A 21297-nucleotide genomic window follows, 5' to 3' on the forward strand; every position below is an offset into this window, starting at 1 on the left:
AAGAATCTGCCTGTAATGCAGAACACGCAGGTTCGATCCCTGGGTCAGGAAGTTTCCCTGGAGGAGCTCGTGGCAGCCCACTTCAGTACTCTTGCCTGGAGAATCCCATGGACTGAGGGAGGAGCCTGGCAGGCTATAGTCCACAGGGTTGCAAAGAGTTGAACATGACTGAAGTGACTAAGCACGCACACACGCACATTGGGTCTTAGTTTAAACATGTGGATCTTTGTTGTGGCAGGTGGGCAGGACATTGGTTTTCCATCCAGAGATCTAACTCTGAACTTGTATCCCCGTTTTTGTTCCTCTATGTTTTAGTTGGATATTATCTGTTGACTTTTCTTTGTGTTCAATAATCCTGTCTTTTGTTGAATCCATCCAGTATTGTACTGTGCCATTTTAGAACTTGCATTTGTTTGGTGTTTTTTTTAAATAGATGCCAGTTCTCTTTTATATTCCTCCATCTTTTATCCATTTCATTCATCTTTTCCTTTATTTCTTTTAACACACCAATTATAGTTATTCTGACATCCTGATCTGCTTGTTCTAGTATCTGGATTGTTCCTGTGTCTGGTTTTATTGACTCTTTCCTCTTGTCTGTCAGTCACTTTTTTTCTGCTTCCCATTTCTTGTAATTTTTTATTGTATCAGGGACACCATAAATATGCTATGGTTGCTCTCAGTGCTGTGTTTTCTGTAGGCTATTAAATTACTGACTCATCACTTTGATCCTGTCAAGGGTGGATTTTAGGCTTTGTAGAATAGGTCTATTTCAGTTTGCTCTTACTCCTATGAGGTAAACCTTATCTTAGGATGTGGTCTTTCTGGGGTCTCAAACTAAAATGAAACCTCAGGGTGTTCACAAAGCCCTCTGTGGTTTGATTGAACCTAAACTTCAACTTCTGCCTCCCCAGCACTGTACAGCCCCTAAAATTTGCTCAAGTCTCCAACCTCCCAGAGCCTGTTCTCTGCTGGGCTTCCCTATGTCTCTCTGAATTCTGGCACAGTTGTGATTCAATTAAGAAAGCAATGGAGGGGCTTCCCTGGTGGTCCAGTGGTTAAGAATCTGTCTTGCAACGCAAGGGACACTGGTTTGATCCCTGGTCCGGGAAGGTTCCACGTGCCATGGAGCAACTAAGTCTGTGTGCCACGACCCCTGAGCCCATGCACTGCAACTACTGAAGCCCATGTACCTAGAGCTTGTGCTCCACAGCAAGAGAAGCCACCACAATGAGAACCCCTTGCATCGCAACAAAAAGGAGCCCCCATGTGTTGCAACTAGAGAAGGCCTGCATGCAGCAACAAAGACCCACTACAGTCAAAAATAAATAAATAAAAAAATTTTTTAAAGAAAGCATTGGAGCACTTTGGGATTTTTGGAGGGCCTCTTCACTCTGGCTGCTGCTAAGTCGCTTCAGTCGTGTCCAACTCTGTGCGACCCCATAGACGGCAGCCTACCAGGCTCCTCCATCCCTGGGATTCTCCAGGCAAGAACACTGGAGCGGGTTGCCATTTCCTTCTCCAATGCATGAAAGTGAAAAGTGAAAATGAAGTTGTTCAGTCGTGTCCGACTCTTAACAACCCCATGGACTGCAGCCTACCAGGCTCCTCCGCCCATGGGATTTTCCAGGCAAGAGTACTGGAGTGGGGTGCCATTGCCTTCTCCCTTCACTCTGGAACCCTTTCCAAATCCTTAGCCTCCTTACATCCTCTGTCTCCTCTGCTTAGTCAAGACTGCTGCTCTCTGCTTGGTCTCTTTCTCAGCACTGTTTGAAAACAAAAATGCCCTCAAGGAGAAAGCCAGGGTGGGTATGGGCTCGCCTCGCTTCCCTACTCTCCCCATTTGTAGCCCCACACTGGTTGCTATCTAATAGAGTTGTTTATGGTGGGTAGAGCAAGTCCAGTAGGTTCATGATGTAATATTAATAGACAGTAGGGAAAAAAAGCTTTGTTCATATTAAGATCACCATTGAAAAGTTATATATTCAGTAGAAAAAAAGATTGGAAGGCATATATCAAACTGTTAAGTGAAAGGCCAGGTTAGATGAGATTGGAGCACTGAGGAGGAATTTATACTAACATCTGCTTTTGTGTGTTTCTTTCTAACTCCTTAGTACCTCCCTGCACTTGGTTACTCAAAACGAATCCATCTGATGAATCCTATGGTTCCAGGATTAACTGGCAGCAAAATGAGCTCTTCAGAAGAGGTAGGTTACGAGCTCTGACCTGAGTTGAGAAATCTTTAGCAAAAGATGAAGAAATTGAGGACTAGAAAGAAAAGTAACCTGGCTAACTAAAACACACAAATATTTAAGCTATAAGAAATCTTAAGTTATCCAGTTAATTCCACTGATTCTTGAGTATTGAAGCAGTCCTGATGGGATCCAATTATAATTTTAAGTTTTACTGCTACTAATAAGAAGTACAAGCAAAAGTAGTTTCTTCAGCCATACAACTATGACAGAGTACAGCCTTATTAATGAGAAGGCTACAGTTGCATTTCACCCAGTAACATATTTTTTTATTTAGTTTTTAATTTATTTTAGACTATAATTGATTCACAGTGTTGTGTTTCAGGTATACAGCAAAGTGATTTAGTTATATATATATATCCATTCTTTTTCAGATTTTTTTCCCACGTAAGTTATTACAGAATATTGGGAAGAGTTGCCTGTGCTATGCAGTAGGTCCTTGTTCATACCAGTTAGCACTTTGATTCTTACGGTGATATTTAATATGATGGTTTTGATAAATATGGTGTCTTAACATTTAAAAGTTCTGCTTGGGGAAGGTACACTTTTGTTCTGATCACTAAGGGCACAGAGTAGAAGAATTGGTAGAACCCAAAGATGTGGAAGTTTGGGTTCTGGGTTCACAAACATGGCTGATCTTTAGAATCACCTAGGGAACTTTTATAAAAGAGAGTATGTGTAGAGTAAGGCCCTGTCCTTAGAGATTCTTTTTTTTTTAATATTTATTTATCTATTTGGCAGTGCCAGGTCTTAGTTGCCGCACACGGGATCTTTGATCTTTGTTACAGCTTGTGAACTCTCAGTTGCAGCATGTGGGATCCAGTTCCCTGACCAGGGATTGAATCCAGCCCCGCCCTGCATTGGGCGCACTGATAAAGTGGTTCTGGGGAACAACTCAAGGAATCTTATTTTCTTTCACAGCCTACTAGTTGATTCAAATTGAAGTCATTTTTGGACATTCATCTAGTTCTTCAAGTCTGATTTCTGGATTATCCTATTGGCACCCCACTCCAGTACTCTTGCCTGGAATATCCCATGGATGGAGGAGCCTGGAAGGCTGCATGCAGTCCATGGGGTCGCTGAGGGTCAAACATGACTGAGCGACCTCACTTTCACTTTTCACTTTCATGCATTGGAGAAGGAAATGGCAACCCACTCCAGTGTTCTTGCCTGGAGAATCCCAGGGATGGGGAAGCCTGGTGGGCTGCCGTCTGTGGGGTCACACAGAGTCGGACATGACTGAAGTGACTTAGCAATTAGCAATAGCAACCATGTCTTCATCCTAGAAATAGCACCAGCATCAGTTCCAAAACGTGACTGCATCAGAACCACATGGAGAGCTTTTAAAAATGCAAATGCCTGGGTGAACCCCCAAGAAGTTTTGATTTATTAGCTTTGGGTGGGGCCCAGTAGTTTATGTTATTTTAAGCACCCCAGGTGATTCACATCCAGTCCTATGTTGATTGAGCTTGGTAACCACTGGACACAAAAGAGCATGAGCTCACTCACTCCAAAATAGGAAACAAAGCCTATTGCCCTATAAAGGACAAAGGCTTTAAATAATACCTGGTGTTGGTGACTGCCGGGAAACGTCTCCTCACACATGGCGGATGGCAATGTCACTTGGTGTATGCCTGTCGGAAAACAGTTTAGGGCCCAGCAGTGTTTGGTACCTTAAGGAAGTAATCCTAGAGAAGGCAAGAGGACCTCTGCAAAGAGGTTCGTTGTAGCATTGTAGTTTGTAAAGATGAGAGCAAATCTGACAGTTTAGAAACTGCTAAATAAATTATATTGTCACTAAAAATTAGGAATATAATACAAAATAAAATCTGCAATTGAAAACTAGGTAGCCACTCAGAAGTACTTATGATATAGTCCCAAGGACATTTATTCTCCAGATACAAATTTGCGACGATTCCGTATACTACAAACAAGGCCTGGGAAGAACAGAGAAAAATTAAAATATTTTTATGTATTATAGTGAGTGGTCCTTGACTCCAGTTAATTCTGCTCTTATTGAAGTCATTTAATGTTTACATCTTTGTCCAAAAAATTAAAATACAGATGAGTTGAGCGTATTCTCATTTTCAACCACAAGAGGTCCTCCTCTCCTCCCTGGCTTCTAGGAGTCCAAGATTGATCTGCTTGATCGGAAAGAGGATGTAAAGAAAAAACTGAAGAAGGCCTTCTGTGAGCCAGGGAATGTGGAGAACAACGGCGTTCTGGCCTTCATCAGACATGTCCTCTTTCCTCTCAAGTCTGGTAAGATACTCCCTGTTTTCTTCTCAGAGTTTAGGCTGAAATAGGAAAACCGGTGCTGGGTCATCCCTGTGGCTTGTCAGAGTCTTCCTCCGGAGACTGGCTTCTCTGATTCTCTGCTCTGATTTCTCATATGTTAATGTGTGATTGAAGTGGGGATATCATTGAGATGTCTGTGTGTTTGTTACCAGAGTACCTTCTAAGTGGGGTGTCATGGTGGGCATGAGTGGTAGAAATGAAGGGGGCAGGCATGGGGAGTAGAGAAATACAAAAGAGATGTAAGACACAATTGTTTCCCCTGAGCTTGGATGCTAGCTGGGTATACAACACTCCCACTCATCCAGTTTAAAAAACAATAAAATACTGTACAATTAAGTTTAAAATACATGGCAGGAACTACAAATACATGTTTGGGCCAGGGATGCTGACTCGCCATTGTCTGTGAGTTTGTTGGCATGGATTGTTTTTCTTACAGAGTTTGTGATCCTTCGAGATGAAAAATGGGGTGGAAACAAAACCTACACAGCTTACTTGGACCTGGAAAAGGACTTTGCTGATGAGGTAATACGAGAGGAGGATAATCCCCACTGAACTCATTCTGACAAACCCCTCCGTGTGGCCTCACCAAGTTTCTGTCTGCCATAGGGCTCTGTCAGGATGATCTTGAGGCTGTATATTATGTTAATGGCTCAGATGAGGATTCAGATGGCTCGTGGAGTAGATTAACAAATGGCAGAAAGCTAGTATGTTGGTGTCTTAATCACTCTGCAAAGGACTTAACCTGGAATGAAGGACCAAACCCGACAAGATGAAGCATTTCAGGTACCAAATCAAGGTTCAGAAAAGAGACACGACTATAAAAGAACAGAAGAGAGAATACTGTTCATTTTGACAGTTTAACAAAAGACCTACTAGGTGCCCATGTGTTTGGCACCATGCTAGAGGCTGACATTACAAAGAGGATTAAATCTTCGTGAAGCTCATAGTCCATAGGTGAGGATGACGTGTAAATAAATGTCATTTACTGCTTACTGTACCATGTATGCATGGTCCAGTAATAGAACGTGAGGAAGTGACTAACTGGCTGTCAGGGAAAGCTTTGTGGAGGGGATAATGTTCACACACCATCTCACTCATTAGGGGTTCTTCAGGAAACCCATGAGGGAATTCATTGTGTGAGACATGCTAAGAGGAAGCAGTGTGGTATCTAGAGACTCACAAGTGGTTTAGAGTCTGACTGGAGTCTGCAAGGCGAGGGGCCACTGTGGGAGAGGAAGACAGGGCCAGATGATAAAGGAAAGGAGTAATGACTGTATATAGTGGATGAAATGGGGGTCTTGACTGGCTCCGAACATGGGCCGAATCGGCAGTATGACAGGGCTGTCAGAAATGTTCATGAGGTCTTGGCCTCATCGTCAGAAATGCAGAGTTCAGACCGGGGGGTTGATCATCCAGTTCTCTGATGTTCTGAGTACCTTTGGTAAGATGCATGTGCTCATCTGCACTAACACAGTTGCCACTGGCCATTTTGGTTGTGTTGGACTTTTTGTGAGGTTTTTTGTCAAATAAACCTCACAAAAATAAATTTTGTAATGTTCATTTGACAATCTGGAGTGTATTGATGGGGAGAGGAAGGATGCCATGATAGGGAACAGGTTGCAAACCAGGTCATAAAGCACAAGCTGGAAGAACCAGGCATGTTGAACTGGGATGCAAGGATGTGTTCACCTGTCCTCAAACCCAAGGACTCTCCTGAGTTAGGGGTGAGTTTTCTTCCTGTGGCAACAGAAGGCTGAACCAGGACTGCAGATGCAGACTGCAGGGAGGCTTGCTTAAGCTTGAAGAACTTTGTAATGACCCCAGTTGTGTGGTGATGGACAGGACTGTCTTGCCTGACCTTACATTCCCCATCGCTGAGGTGTTCAGGCAAAGGCCAGAGGACCACTGGAAGCAATGTCATATGAGAGTTTGAGCATCCAGTGGAAGAAAAGACTTAGTGACCTCTGAGTTCTGAGGTTCCTTCAGGCCCATTTTTGGGATATTTGGCAGCTGTTGCTCTGAAACCCTCTGTCTGCAGCCTGAGTCAGGCCACAGAACCCACACTCAACTCTTCAATCTCATGAGCAGTCCTTTGTGGGAATGATAAGAAGGCTTCCCTGGCGGCTCAGATGGTAAAGAATCTGTCTACAAAGCAGGAGACCCAGGTTCAATCCCTGGGTCGGGAAGATCCCCTGGAGAAGGGAATGGCTACACATTGCAGTCTTCTTGCCTGGAGAGCCCCATGGACAGAGGAGCCTGGCAGGCTGCAGTCCACGGGGTCGCAGAGTCAGACACGACTGACTAACACTTTCATTTTGTTCACTAAGAAGTAATGGAAGAAGTGTTTCTGAGAAAGAGCCTGACAACATAACCAGCAGCACTTCCTATGACAGTGGACATGTTCTTATCTGCACTGACACAGTTGCCCCTGGCCACGTGTGACCAGTACAACAGAGGAACTGAATTCTAACTTAGATTTAAATATCTGCATGCGGCTTGTGGCCACCGTATTGGACAGTGCAGGTCTAAAGCTTTTCTTTTGTTAAAAAGGAAGGACTTCCCTGGTGGTCCAGTGGTTAGGACTTGGTTCTAGAACCAGGTTCAACCCCTCATCGGGAACTAGATCCCACATGCTACACGGTGTGGCCAACAGCAACAAAAACACCATTCCCGAGAAAATGAAGGAGTAACATCAGAAACAAAAACATAGGTGTTTTATTACATGTATTCATACCTGAGGGGCATCTGTCAGAATACCTTAGAAGATCCTTTCGGGCCAGATTTAGGATGTAAAGGTTCTAGTCATGGGACTCGAGAAAAAAAATGGAATTACTAAGCTCCTCCCATGTACTAGCACTACACATCATTTTCACCCACGTTAAGTGATTTCATCCTCATTCCGACGCTGGAAGATACAAGTATTATTATTTTCATTTATTTTTTAAAGTGAAGAATCCAAAGCTCAGAGCGGTTAAGTGCCTGGTTTGAGGTCACCCAGCTAGCTGGGACTCTCACCCCAGGTGATTTATCTACAGAGTCTTTGTTCTTCCTTCTCGCTCACTCATCTCCCCCCACCCCCCAGGCTGTCTGTAGCCCCCGGGTTCCCTGTGTGAATGTTTTCCCTGCATATAAATAATACCTGCTTTATGCCACTACTCAGCATATTGGAGGAATCTGAGTCATCCCAGGTGGCGCTAGTGGTAAAGAACCCACCTGCCAATGCAGGAGACTCAAAGTCTTGAGTTCAATCCCTGGCTCAGGAAGATCCCCTGGAGAAGGGGACAAAAACCCACTGCAGTATTCTTACCTAGAGAATCCCATGGACAGAGGAGCCTGGCGGGCTACAGTCCATGGGGTTGCAGAGAATTGGACATAGCTGAGCGACTTAGCACGCACAGTGAAATTTGACTAATTAGAAACATTTAGCCTCTACAAACTCTCAAGTTAGTATGGAATTCAGTGTCAGAAGACCTAGGTCTCTGACAAACTAGATAACCTTGTGAACCTGTGTCCCTGTCTCTGCTCTTCCGGCTTCACAAGGTTGTTCTAAGGTTCAAATAAGACTGCTGGGAAAACACCGTGCATTCCATCCGCACATTTTTCTTAGTAGATCCAGGTGTCCTGTGCGCCTTCTCACCCGGCCTTGCACACTTGCAGGTTGTCCACCCTGGAGACCTCAAGAATTCTGTTGAAGTTGCCCTGAACAAGTTGCTGGATCCCATCCGGGAGAAGTTTAATACTCCTGCTCTGAAGAAACTGTCCAGCGCTGCCTACCCAGATCCCTCAAAGCAGAGTAAGGCCAGCTGGGGAGGGGCCCGGGAAGGGGGGTCTGTGGGGGCTGCCTACATGAGAGAGCATGAGAGACATGTAGAGAGCCTGTCAGTGCCTCAGAAAAGGGTTTGTCTTCAGTTCAGGCCCAAGAAGCCAGGAGGGTCTGAAATGCAGGAATGTCATGCCCCATTGACTGCTGGAATGGAAAACTCCAGTCATCTTGACTTTGGTTTGGTCGGTACCACGAAGCAATTTTGCTGTTGTTTTAATCACTAAGTCATGACTGACTCTTTTGGGACACCATGGACTGTAGCCCCACCAGACTCCTCTGTCCACGGGATTTCCCAGGCAAGAATCCTGGAGGGGGATGCCATTCCCTCCTCCAGGGGATCGTCCCGACTCAGGGATCAAACCCGCGTCGCCTGCATTGGCAGTGGGTGCACCGCTGAGCCGCCTGAAGCGGTTACACCCTGCTGGCAGTGCTGCTGTGAGACGCATGCCCTGGTCCTTTGACGAAACCCACGTCTTCAGTTAGGGAAAGAGGCTGCATTAGACCCTGAGGCTGACGTAGCTGCTCAGGCAGGGCCTGCACAGCTCCTTAGGGAAGCCGATCTCTAGATTCGCCCAGTTCCCTTCTACGTTTCCCTGACTGGCTCTTAGTCAACCAGCCATGTAGCCACGAAGCTGAGATGTTAACAACAGTGTTAACATTGATAACACTTTCCTCCCAGAAAGGGCTCGGTACTTACATATGGAACATGGGAATGGCGGCAAAGCTACACCAACCCCTCCTCTTCCCTCCAGCCTAATACCTGAGGGGGAGAGTGGTAAAATCTGGTACTTCTCTTCTCAGCAGTGGCCGCCTCTGTTTCAATTCAGTGGGTGGATTCTGGGGATTCTGCACTAAGTCCTGCCCGTGTCCTCATTTGAGGGCATCAGCAGCTGACCTGTCGTGGGAAGGAGGAGAGCTCTGAGCCTTGGGTTCTTCTCATCTCCAGAGCCAGCTGTCAAAGGCCCTGCCAAGAATTCGGAGCCAGAGGAGGTCATCCCATCCCGGCTGGATATCCGTGTGGGGAAAGTCATTAGTGTGGACAAGGTACTCATTTTCCACCACGTCCTGGAGAGGCAGACACAGGTCAGGTTTGTCTGCTTCCATCTGGAGGAAACCTGGCCTGGGAGGGAGAGCAACATCCCTTAGGTCATACTGCAAGTCAGCGCCTAAGCATCTAGTTCCAGGCGTCAGGCTTTTCCCCTGGCCATCTCTGGACCTTATGCAACCAAACACAGCCAGGAACTCAGTAAAGAGCGGATGTTAGTCAGAAGGAACTTGTTTATCTATCACATCCAGTCTGATGGACTCACCTGGTGTCTCCCAGCTTGTCTGGACTAGTTGCAGGCCTTATCATTGATGAGCTACTTTGTCCTTCCCTGTCCCCACCCCAGAAAATGGTGAAGGGAGAAAGAAGGACTTCCTCTTTCCCAGAGGCAGAAAGCTTTGTAGCCAGTGGCCTAGGACCAGTGGTCTGGGTATTTTTTTCTCCCAGTATATATTTGCTTTTCACCATATAGACCAACCACCAAAATGATCTTCAAAGAGCTGCTGATGCTCTTGTTTCAGATGGTGAAGCCGGTAGCTGTCCCCCATCTTCCAGTCCCCCCCAGGATTGGGGTTGATTTCCAGTGCACATTTGGCCATAAGGATGGTCACCCAGCCACTCCAGGCCATTTTAATCTCTGTTAGAGACTCCTTTCACCTCTAACACACGTAATTAGCCTCATGTTACTCAAATCTGGCTCTTTGGGGCCCCTTCTCATGTCTGCTATCTGAGACCTGGAGAGTTAGCTCTAGAGGGTTCCTCTTGGGGCCCCTGTAGGGAGTGGATGCCCCTTTCTGGAGCCAGAGGACTCGCCAAGCCCCATGATCTGTTCCACTGGGATACTCTCCAAGACTTGACATCTCTTGTGGCAGCACCCAGATGCAGACAGCCTGTATGTGGAGAAGATTGATGTGGGGGAAGCTGAGCCACGGACTGTGGTGAGTGGCCTGGTGCAGTTTGTGCCCAAGGAGGAACTGCAGGACAGGCTGGTGGTGGTGCTGTGCAATCTGAAACCCCAGAAGATGAGAGGAGTCGAGTCCCAAGGCATGCTCCTGTGTGCTTCTGTGTGAGTGAGAACTGGGGGGCTAGAGGGCCTTGGGAGGCCAGGAAGAGGGGGGTGGCCCACTTGCTGCCCTTCCACATGCCAGGTGGAGGCCCTGAGAACACTCCCCAAAAGAGGAATTACTTATTGTACAGGAACCGTGGATGAAGCACTTTACTTGAAGTTAACTATATTAAAATGGAAATCGAAGATTCAGAGCTATGTGCATGCTCGAGTCTGTCTACTAGTAATGGGTGAAGCCAGGATTCAAACCCAGTTCATTGGCTGTTACGTCATATCCCTTAAAAGCCCAAATTTTGGAAACTCTCCTGACATAAGATTTCAGTTGAGCCCTGGTTGACCCAGTGCTGGTAATGTCCAGAGATGTGGTCCAGCAGTGAGGAGCTCCTGGGGCTCTGGCATTGAGGGTACCCTAAATCCTATTAGAGCCCCTGAGGTAAAGGCCCCAGTGCTTTGGCCTCCACGGCGGCCGGAGGCCATCCATGGCCTCACTGTCTCACTGTGCTCTGTGTCCTTCCAGAGAAGGGGTAAACCGCAAGGTTGAGCCTCTAGACCCTCCTGCAGGCTCTGCTCCTGGTGAGCGAGTGTTTGTGAAGGGCTATGAGAAGGGCCAACCAGACGAAGAGCTGAAGCCCAAGAAGAAAGTCTTTGAGAAATTGCAGGTAACACGCTGCACTTTCCCCAGCTGGGCCTTCCTGCATGTAAGCCCCTCTCTTCCTTCATCCCAGCCTCTCAAATGAGGTGCCTGAGAGCCCACGGGCCCTCACAGGCACTGCGCGCTGACAGGCTGTTAGAGGCAGCATGTGAGGGACTGCAGCTGTTTCCTCGGTAGACTTTCAGTCTGTGATGGGAGATGATCCCCAGTTTATCTGGCATGGCCACACAGGGTCACCGGAAGTGATAGAGCCAGGATCAGAGCCCTCCTGGAGTCCTTCCTGCCCAGCCTGGTGTGAGAGCACTGATTCTCAGAGCACTGACTCGCATCACCTGCCTGGAATTCATTCATTCGTTCAGCACCTATTGAGTCCCTAACATGTATGTCTGGCACTGTTCTAGGTGCTGGGGTTACATCACTGCATAAAGCAGCAGAGATTCACTCTCCTTATGCAGCTAAGTCACTGCATGTGTGGCTTTATCTAGTTAATACTTGGTTTCCTCAACAGACAAGTGTTTCTGGAGGGCTTTTAGAGTGGTTTCTACCTCTCCGTGCTCCTGCAAGTGACAACTGGCTTTGTCCACTCCCTCCTTTCCTAGTTTCCCAGGCTGGTTTTTTGAATCAACTTATTTTTTTCTGGCTATAAAATAAATTTTCATTGTAGAAATGTCTCAAATGTAGGGGGAACAAAACTAACATCTATAATTCTGCTGCCTACCGCTTCTGAAAAATGTCATTAGTGATTGGTTTCCTTCTGGACTTCTTTTATGTATAGTGATAATGTTTATATTGGTAGTTTGAGTCATACCATATTTTAATTCATTTTTTTTTAACTTTATGCCTCAAAAATTTACCCATCTTCTTAAATACTGAGGAGTGAGAATCATATATATATATAGTATAGTATCATAATGATCATTTCCAAAACCTTATTTGGACATTGAGGTTGTTCTCAGATTTTCACTTGGAATGCTACAGTAGATGTATTATACCAGTTGTTTGTACTTACTCATGATTGTTTTCTTAATCTAAATTCCTAAAGTGACCTTACCTTGGGCGAATGATAGGAGATGGAAGTTTTCACAAACTGCTCTCTTAGAGAAGTTGAGTCACCTTACACTCTAGTAGTATAAGAGTCTGTTTTCTTGCATTCCTGCCACCATCACTGTAATCACTTTTTTTTGTTATTTTTCTTGCCCAGGCTGACTTTAAAATTTCTGACGAGTACATTGCACAGTGGAAGCAAACCAACTTCATGACCAAGCTGGGGTCCGTCTCCTGTAAATCGCTGAAAGGGGGGAACATCAGCTAGCCAACCTGGCGGCTTCCTCCCTTCTCTCATCATCCTCAGTCATCTGCTCTCTCCTTAATTTGCTCCGTCCATCACCTGCTTATCCATCTCCCAGGACACTGAAGCAGGACGTTCAGGACTCTCTTAGACACAAGACTTGGTGAGGGGCAGCTCAGCCTCCCTAGGATCCAGGAGCACCCTGTCTGCAGGGAGAGGCTGACCTGGGGAGTGATGAGGGCAGGGCAGCACAGGGAGTCCAGCCCTACCTTCTTCCCTTGGCAGCTGATCTGACAAATCTGGTCTCAATATAACATAACTCAGAAAAAGTCTATGCCATAATCCTTCTAATTGGAAAAATATTGGTTTCCAGTTTTCCTAGAGTTATCACGGCAGTCATGTCTCTGGCTGGGATCTGGTGCCTGAACCGGGCTAATTACAGCCTCTCCCCAACAGGAAACTGTGGGATTTGAAAAGTGGAGGGAAGGGAAAACAGAGAACCTAGTGGTCTACCAAGTGGCTGGCAGCTTTCCCCCAGCATGCCAACTCTGAGGCTTGGCGCTGGGGGCAGGGCCTGCCCCGGGGCTCCTGGAATGTCCTTTGATCATGCTAGGTGGGGACAATCCCTGAACCAGCTGTGTGTTGTTGGATGGCACAGACTGGTTTTTTCTTCGGGGAGGGTGGGGTACTTCTCCATAAGCCATCTCAGAACCACTAAATGTCGCTGTCATAAATTCAAATAAAATATCTGAACAAGGGTGTGTGGATGGGACCTGTCTGTGAGCTGGACTAACTCAGGAGAGAACACAGTGTACAGCAGCTTCTGGGCTCCTCACCCTGCCTAGGGCTGCATGTATCTTGGACTTTTGAACCTGTAATGGGGCCATGGGTGGACTGGGCTGGACTGCAGATACCTTGACTTTCCCTTCAGCTGTGTTGAGCAGAAAAAGCTCACTTTGGGGTCCAGAACATTTTCCTTTCTAAATGTGGGGTGCAGACCACCACCCTGACCCTCCCCATTAAGAAGCAGCAGCCACAGCCAAGTTTTAATCATTTAATTAACACCTTCGAATGAAATCCACACAGAGTTTTTCCATGTGTCTCACTCCGGCTTCAGGGCAGAGGGAACAGATTGTATAGACATATCAAAGACTCAAAAATTTAAAGAAATATATATATATATATATATACTTCTCTCTCTAACATTTTTATGGAAATTAAAAATCAGAGGCTTTTGGTCTCCATGTGCACTAGGTCAAGTTCATTTACCCCAGAGGACAAAGAAGGATTGCCTCTTGGGAGATCCTCCCTTCTCCTTTCAACTCTGTCCCACCCAGTGGGGAAACAAGCTCAGAGGACTAACTGAAGATAAGGAGTAACAGAGAGAGGGGAGGCAAAGAGACAGAAGGTGGGCTCCCTCTCAGCTCCAGCAGCTCTGTGGCTGCTGCCTAGGCTTGATGTCATGGAAGCTTTGGCCTGGTCCTAGTCCCCCATTCCCAGGAGATTGGTCAAGAGCTCTGAGCAGAGCTGGTTTACCGACTGTCTTCCCCATCTTACCGGGCAGGGACAACACATACCCAGCGGGCACGGAAGAACACTGGTTTATAGCTGAAGAGAAGATGGTGGAGAAGGCCAGAGGAACCTGGGCTCTCCAACGACATCCCCTGTGTTCCCAGCTCTTGTTCTGGGAGAGGGTCAACCTGTCTCCTGGGTGGAGGAGAAGCAGCTAAAAAGGTTCCTTGTCCAGCTCAAGCCTGAGTCACTGTTGAAGAAAGAAGATCAATACAGAAGGGGTGACCCTGGTGACAGCCACCCTGCAGCGGGAGGAAGCACTAGGGTCACCCCCATGGAACCTTGGAGGAAACTAGCTTACCAACATAGGTGGCACTGGTTGAAAATGGAAAAATCGCTAAGATTCCTGGAGAGATCAGTAGCAAGAGACTGACATCTACGGCGGGGGGGAACCACCCAGCCTGCCCCTAGGAGCATCAAGTGCCCCCTCTTTGACTAGGGAAAAGTCTGGAATAGAATGCACCCTTGGCTTCCCATCCTGTCACTCAGCGTCAGCACCCTCCCCCAGTGGAACCACCTGCACTAACAGGCAGCTGCAGAAAGGACATGCACAGAGCAAAGGAAGGTCAGGATGAAATCCACAGGGCCAGGTCCCAGCCCACTGCCCAAAGAAGCTCTTCCCTGCCAGCCCCAGCCCCACCCTTTCATCCACGTCCTCAGTACTTCCTGCCAAGCTGAAAGGGACCCAGCTCTGCCATGGCCCATGGGCTCCTGCCTCTAAAGAGTCATGCTCGCGCACCCCAACCTGGTCAAGTGAAATGGGGCCAAGTGACCCATGACATGACTCCCTGCTCTGTTCTCGGAGGGCAGGGTGAGCCTGTGAACCTCCCCTCTGGTGTTCTCCACCACCCATTTGGACCTTGACAGGCTCCCACTTCCTGTCCCCTGCATGAAGCACCTGGCAGAACTAGAAGGCAGGAAGCTGGTTGGTGGTAAGTTGAGGCACAGGGGGACTAACCCCCGCTGCACCTTTTGTGCTTTGGAATGCCACAGCCCCAAGCCTGCCTCCAGCCTGGAGAAGCCTGTGGGAATACGACTTGCCTACCTCCAAGAACTAAGAAAAGGAGCAAACTGGATCAGAGGAGAGGGGGACAGGTTAGTCCCAGCCAAGGGCTGGCTGCTGGGGACTGATGCTGCTGCCATGTAAACAGGCCCTTGGAATGTGGCTTCACGGGCCCTGGGGAATGGACATGCAGCCACTTTTCAAAAGTGCTTTGATTCTGGACTACAGCATGTGCATGATTTGGATATGAACAAAAAGAAAAAGAGGTGCTGTGGTCCTCCATCTCTGTGGCCTTGAGGCCAGCAGGGGGCGCTGACATCCACTCCCACCAGCTACCTCCTCCAAGATGAGGCTAAGGCCAAGACTGAAGCAGCAGCTGCCAGAGGTGAGTCCATTCAGGAAAAGGCATGAGAGCTGGGTGACTTGGAGGACAGGATCCACACAGGCTTGCATAAATACCGAAGGCCGTGGAGGTTAAGGCTGCAGGCGTCCCCCCATTAGGTTAAGTGTCTGCCGTATCCTCTCATCCTCGGAGCCGCTCAGGTCCCTGAGAATGTATTCCTGGGATGGGTCAGCAGTACCAGCGAGGTGTCTGGTGGTCAGACCAGCTCTTTCTATGCGTCTGCAGAGGGCAAAGAAGGGACACTCAGCCAGGGGCTCCCGAGTTTGGTTCTGGCCACTAAGAGCCCAAGGCACATTCTCACCCCTTTGCTTTACTGACCATGCCAACAGCACAGGGCTCAACATTTTACAAATGCTCCCTCTGCCTCTATAAAGTATCACTCCTCACACTTCACAGTGAGGAACTCGAGGCCAGGATGGGTGGATAAAATGGCAGAGCTGGAATTCAAACTCAGTAGGTCTGACTCCAGAGACCCTCATACCAAACTCCTTCAGTGGAGCTCATCGGAGGTGACAGGTCACCTCCCCAGACACCCAAGACCAGAAAAACCTTCAAGATCAAGAGCAAGTCCCTAAGGGCAAAACTTCTGATACCTGTGTCCCGTGACCAGTGCTGGATTCCACACCCCACCCTTCCCAGCCCACTGTACCTGTACTAGGCGGGCCCAGCTTCTGCTCGTCCGGGCCCACCAGCTGCAAGACACTTCCATTCTCTGCCAGCTCCTCCTTAGTCCTGTCCTCGGCATGGGGGAGCCCGTTGGTGGGAGGCGCAGTAAGGGGCTCAGCTCGAGGGAAGCTGGGGGAGGTGGGAAGGGGAATGCCCCCAGAAGGCTTGCGAGCCACAGGCGGGGGGGCCTTAGGTGTCTTCTTTGGGGCCTGGGGTGGCCGTTGCTCTGAGACGCTCCTTAGTTCAGCTACCAGGTTCCGCTGGAGGTCAGCCTGGGTCTCCGGGGACACAGGCCGCTCCAGCTGCAGCTTCTTAGTGCCCTTGGAGAAGATGAAGCTGGCCGTAGAGGCAGGGGACCGTGGCTCTGCCTCAGGTGGTCCATTGGGCTGGGCACCCAGAGGGCCTGTGCTGACAACCAGGTTAGAGGCCTTGAGCCGAACAGCTGCATGGAGCCCTGAGGAGGCGGCAGACGCAGGACTAGCCCGCCCTGACAGGGCCCTTCGGAGTGGCTTCTGGGGGGGTGATGGCCCCGATGCTGGATTTGGAGTCACTGTGGGAGCGCCCACAGAGCGCAGCCGAACCGTCTGCAGGAGGGAGGGTGTGACCAGGGGCGCACTGGCATCCTCCCGGGGAAGGCCCCCACCCTTGCTGCAGCCCACTGGCTCCTTCCGAGGGGCCTTGGCCAGAAGCCCTGCGACAGAGCCGGCAGCAGGTGGGGCGGGCGGGGCGGGAGGAGGGTCTGGGGTACCAGAGGGCTGGTTCTGGAAGGAAACAGCAGGTAAGGAGGCCTCTGGGAGGGGTGAAGGGCCTGCGGGCTCAGGGCTAGCCACAGAGAAAAAGGCTTCCTCGGGTGGTGGGAAGTCGGCCATGGACAGGTCCTGCTCCTCTGGGGTAGGAGGCGGGGGAGGGGGCCAGTTGGGATCTTGGAGGAGCTCCTCAGCGGTCTCTGGGGCAGACAGGGCCCCCTCAACCACCTCTGGTTTCTTAGTGGGGGGTGGGGGTGGGTGATATGATGGGGGTGGGGACGGAGGGGGTGACTGGTCTTTGGAGGCAGCAGGAGATGCCTGAGGTGGGGTCAGGGATGTCTGGGGAGTGGGTGGGGACTCAGGACTGGCAGCAGTGGTAGAGACAGGCCCAGGGACTACAGCAGGAGCAAGGGCAGCTTGGTTTGGACTCTTGGGCTTAGAGGGAGGTGGGGAGAAGGGGGCAGCCACCTTGGGGTGAGGAGGTATGACAAACCTGTCGCCCAGGGCAGTCGACATGTGAGGACCAGAGCGGTCTGAAGGTGCTGGATCAGAGGAAGAGGAACACAGAGAAGTGAGGGAGGAGGAGACGGAGGCCCCGGGAGATCGAAGGGAAGTGACACGTTCTGGTTTGGGGGGCTGGGCCTTGCCTGGGGAAGCAGGGGCCCCTGCTAGACCCTTGGGGGGGAGGGTAGGGGTACCACTTTGGCTTGAGTATCCACTGGAGGGTGAGAGTGTCCGTTCCGGGGAACGTGGGGGGCGCCGGGAGCCACCCGGAGACAAGCCAGACACCCAGCCGCCTGCCGAGCTGGGTGGACAGTGCGGGGCCGCCATCCCTTCCGACCCTCCAGTGGTGGGCGGCCGGGGCGGCTGCAGCTGCTGCTTCCGCTCTGGCTTGGGAGGCAGCCCCAAAGGCCCATCAGGGACCGCCGAGCTGCGCTGATGGAGCGAGTGGGTCCGGCGGGGAGGCGGAGGGGGCCGCTTCAGCTTACGTAGGGACACGCTCCGGCCTGACAACTGGCCCCCGCTCCGAATGCTGACAGTGTCCGAGGCTTCAGCGGTGCTGCCCCCGCTGGGAGAGCCCCGCCCGCTGCCTCCCTGCGGAGGGGGCGCCACGCTACTGTTGGCCACGGAGCCCTCTGGCCGGCCCTCAGAGCCACCCTTAGAGGAGAGGGTGGAGCCATCAGACACAATGGTCTCGGAGGACTGAGAATGGCTCCAGGTGTCGCTGGAGGAGGAAGGGTGGCGGCTTCGGGGTCGCGGGCTGGAGACCGAGGAGAAGCGGCCCAGAGAGCGGACGGAGGCTGGGCTGGCTGAGAGCAGGCTGCAGCGGCTCAGGGTGCGCAAGCTGCAGCGGCCCAGGGCCACCACGTCCACGGTGGGCGGCAGCACGGCGTGTGGGATCAGCTTCGACAAGTAGGTGGCCTGGGGCGAGATGGACATGGCCGGGCTCAGGGGTTCTGGAGGCCCGGCCCCTCCCGTCAGTCCGGGCACTGCGAGGGACATGGGCCGGATTAGCGGCGGGGGCCGCGCCCCCGTGGACCGGCCGAAGAGCGTGTCATCGCGGTAGATGCGGTCGATGTGGCGCTGCAGCAGGGCCTCGGCCCCAGCTTCGGCCTCTGCCTCCAGCGCCTGCAGGGACACCCTGGCCCCCGGCCCCGCGGCCGGGCCTGCCGGACGGCCATCCACTGTGGGAATGCGTACAGCGTCCCGTGGACCCGGAGGCCGAGGCGTACCTGGTGGCTCACGTTCATTCCGCAGGCCTGGAATGGACCAAGGAGGACGTGGGAGTCAGTGGAGATGTGGGCGGGAGTCAGCGGAGGGCCAGGGCTCCCACCCACAGCCTCCCCAGTAGGGTGCTCACCGAGTTCCTTTTGCACGTGCTGCGGCAGTCCCAGCACCGTGCTCCGCCGCTCCCGCCGCCGGCGCCCCGGCTTTCCAGATGGTTTGGGAAACGAGTCGTGGGGCCGGAAGGTGGAGCCTGGGGGCCAGTCCAGGGGAGAGAAACTGTTAGAGCAGGTCTTGGGGCACATTCCGCCAAGCACGACTTTTACAGACTATTAACAACAGCTCTGTGAAAAAAGATTTCCACCGTCAAGTAGACATGGGCAAAACTGGGTTAAAGCTAGATGTTCTTCCGCAAGGTTCTACTAGGTCAATAAGGATAATTTCCATTTAGTGAACATTTACTATGTGTTCTAAACACTTGGCATTTGTTCCCATAAGGTAAGTATTCTTGTCTCCTTTTTATAGAACATCAAACAGAAACACAGAGAGGTAAAGGGTTGGCCCAAGATCACACAGCTGTATCAACACAAGGCTCAAATCCAGGTTTCTCAACTCTGAACTATCCTGCATTTCAGTTAATGTTCATCATGAATCTCCAAGAGGACATAGGGTACTATGTTTCCTGAATTCACTGAGTCACAGAGTCTTGGGAAACACTAGATTAGGAGGAAAAGGGAAAGCTGCAGGTGCTGGGTGCCCACCACTCCCCCTCCCTTGCCCAAGAATCCCCGGCTGGTGAGCAGACACCTTTGCGCTGGATCATCTCAGAGCGGATGGAGAGCGCGTCCTCTGCCGTGGAGCTCTCAGCTGTGTAGGACGTGGTCTGGCTGCAGAAGGAGATGCTATCATCATCTGGCCCAGTGCGGGAAGACTGTTGGGAGAAGAAGGATCAGCCCAGAGGCATGAGTGGGGATGACCCTTGCCTCTGCAGGCTCCCCCTTTTGAACTTCTCAGATTCACCCCTCCTAGCCTGCCCCAGCATCACCTAGCACTGAGCAGGCATCAACCAGAGCTACCCTGCACCAGCCCTCAACGGGCAACTAGTCTAGTTTTCACAATACATAAAGGAAACAGATCCAGAAAGGTTAAAGACATACTTGGCAGAGGTCAGTCAAAGCAGGGAGGGAGGAAGAGTCAGGACTGAGCTGGGGGCGGGGTGCACCTGTAAGCTCTGGGTGTCTCCATGGTCCCAGGCACTCTTGTTCAGTTTCTGTTTTTCTGAAAGATATCAGAGAGGCATGCTGAGCCAGGCCCCTGACTCTGTGAGCTGAAAGCATCGCTAGATGGGGAGGGAGGCAATTACCTTGCTGCTGGAGGGAACGGAGCCCCTCCTGGGCCTGCGTGTGTAACTCTTCCAGGTGAGGCGGTCGCCCAGTGGGGAAGAAGACATTGTCCTGGTGGTCATCCACTACAGACCCTGGCCCCTGGCCAGGCCCCACACTCAGTCGTTTGTCGCTCTCAGCCTTGGCAGAGCCTGGTGGGATGAGGAGGAAGGAAAGTGAGGCCCAAAGGCATCTGGGTCCTGCGAATGCACAGACACTGCAGCAAGGGCACCCACCGTCCCCAGGGTGCACAGGGCACCTGCCTGGCACCCTTCTGTACCAGCACCTGCCCGGTACAGACTTCTAGTCTGTACTCACAACCCACAGTCCCCCGGGTATATACTCCATACAAAAAAACCCCCAGAATTGGGTTGGCCAAAAAGTTCATTCTGGTTTTTCCATAACATCTTATGGAAACCCCCCAAATGAACTTTTTAGCCAACACGATACATACTCAAGCTGTATCCAAGTGTACATATATCTGAGTACCCACAAGACACAAAGGGCCCCATATAGGGGCATATATGCCCATTATATATGCACATAACACCCACAGGCTTCATTTAGTGTGTATACAAACAAATAGCATCCAAGTATAACAACATCTGCGTGCCCACACCACAGCACACCCAGCCCCCAGTCCCAGCACACCCAGCACACGAATCCCACAGTCCCCATTCTGTATCTACGCAAACAGTACCATATATACATACAACTGTCACTCAGAGCCCCATGTAAGACACTCCAGTGTACACACAGGCCAGAGCAAATTCATTTCTCTTGTCTCCAGATTCTGAGCTCCACTTTACAGAAAGACAAACCACCTTTCTGTACACCTCCTTGGCCCAGATCCAAAAAAAAGGCACACGGGACACTAGGAATGGGTGAGCACTAACACGGGTCATAACTGGATTCCCAGAAGTCCTGGGGTGTGGGCTAAACCAAGGATATGGCCTCCTGGGTCCCCAACTCCCCCATGCAGCTGTCCCTTAGTGAAAGGATAGGCAGGGGAGGGGAGAAGACGGACCCCGGCCCCTCCACTCCCAGATGAGGCAGCTCCAGCCTCTCTTGGGGATCAGTCCCAGGTATCCCCCTCTCCTCAGGGCCCAGGCCCTGATGCCAAGGACCCAGGGATCCATTACAAAGGATCTTGTTACAGGCCCCGCCCATGGAGGAGCTGGTCATCTAATCCTGGGAATAGGGGGCTGTGTCAGCAGTGTGCAGCCCCAGCTCCCCTTTAAATGGAACCCACAACATAAGCAAAAGCTCGGTGTGGGTCACGTGACCTTGGCAGCACCTTGTGGAGCAACAGGAACAAAACAAGCCCTTTAAAAGGCCATGCCCCAAGATCAGGGTCTTCAGTTCAGACATCTGACCTG

General features: G+C 50.6%; 2 protein-coding genes across 5 annotated transcripts in view; one reads left to right on the forward strand and one right to left on the reverse strand.

Moving 5' to 3' along the window:
* YARS (tyrosyl-tRNA synthetase) overlaps positions 1-13180 on the forward strand; it is a 32149-nt gene extending 18969 nt beyond the window's left edge. Inside the window, exons 6-13 of the mRNA XM_027516890.1 lie at positions 2112-2204; positions 4376-4511; positions 4984-5069; positions 8205-8340; positions 9317-9414; positions 10288-10481; positions 10999-11140; positions 12335-13180. Coding sequence (XP_027372691.1) covers positions 2112-2204; positions 4376-4511; positions 4984-5069; positions 8205-8340; positions 9317-9414; positions 10288-10481; positions 10999-11140; positions 12335-12445 — 996 coding nt within the window. The 3' untranslated portion in view covers positions 12446-13180. The remainder of the gene's footprint in view (positions 1-2111; positions 2205-4375; positions 4512-4983; positions 5070-8204; positions 8341-9316; positions 9415-10287; positions 10482-10998; positions 11141-12334) is intronic.
* Positions 13181-13461: 281 nt separating this feature from the next.
* KIAA1522 (KIAA1522 ortholog) overlaps positions 13462-21297 on the reverse strand; it is a 28158-nt gene continuing 20322 nt past the window's right edge. For 3 of the 4 annotated variants that reach the window (XM_027516869.1, XM_027516855.1, XM_027516877.1), the window contains exons 2-7: positions 19900-20070; positions 19759-19814; positions 19344-19467; positions 18673-18789; positions 16049-18571; positions 13462-15618 (exon numbers count right to left, since the gene is read on the reverse strand). In XM_027516869.1, coding sequence (XP_027372670.1) covers positions 15611-15618; positions 16049-18571; positions 18673-18789; positions 19344-19467; positions 19759-19814; positions 19900-20070 — 2999 coding nt within the window. In that variant the 3' untranslated portion in view covers positions 13462-15610. The remainder of the gene's footprint in view (positions 15619-16048; positions 18572-18672; positions 18790-19343; positions 19468-19758; positions 19815-19899; positions 20071-21297) is intronic. The other variant, XR_003506691.1, reaches the window with a different exon arrangement.

The sequence above is a fragment of the Bos indicus x Bos taurus genome, chromosome 2 (genome assembly GCF_003369695.1).
Source record: "Bos indicus x Bos taurus breed Angus x Brahman F1 hybrid chromosome 2, Bos_hybrid_MaternalHap_v2.0, whole genome shotgun sequence".
In the NCBI taxonomy this organism is placed as follows: Eukaryota; Metazoa; Chordata; class Mammalia; order Artiodactyla; family Bovidae; genus Bos; species Bos indicus x Bos taurus.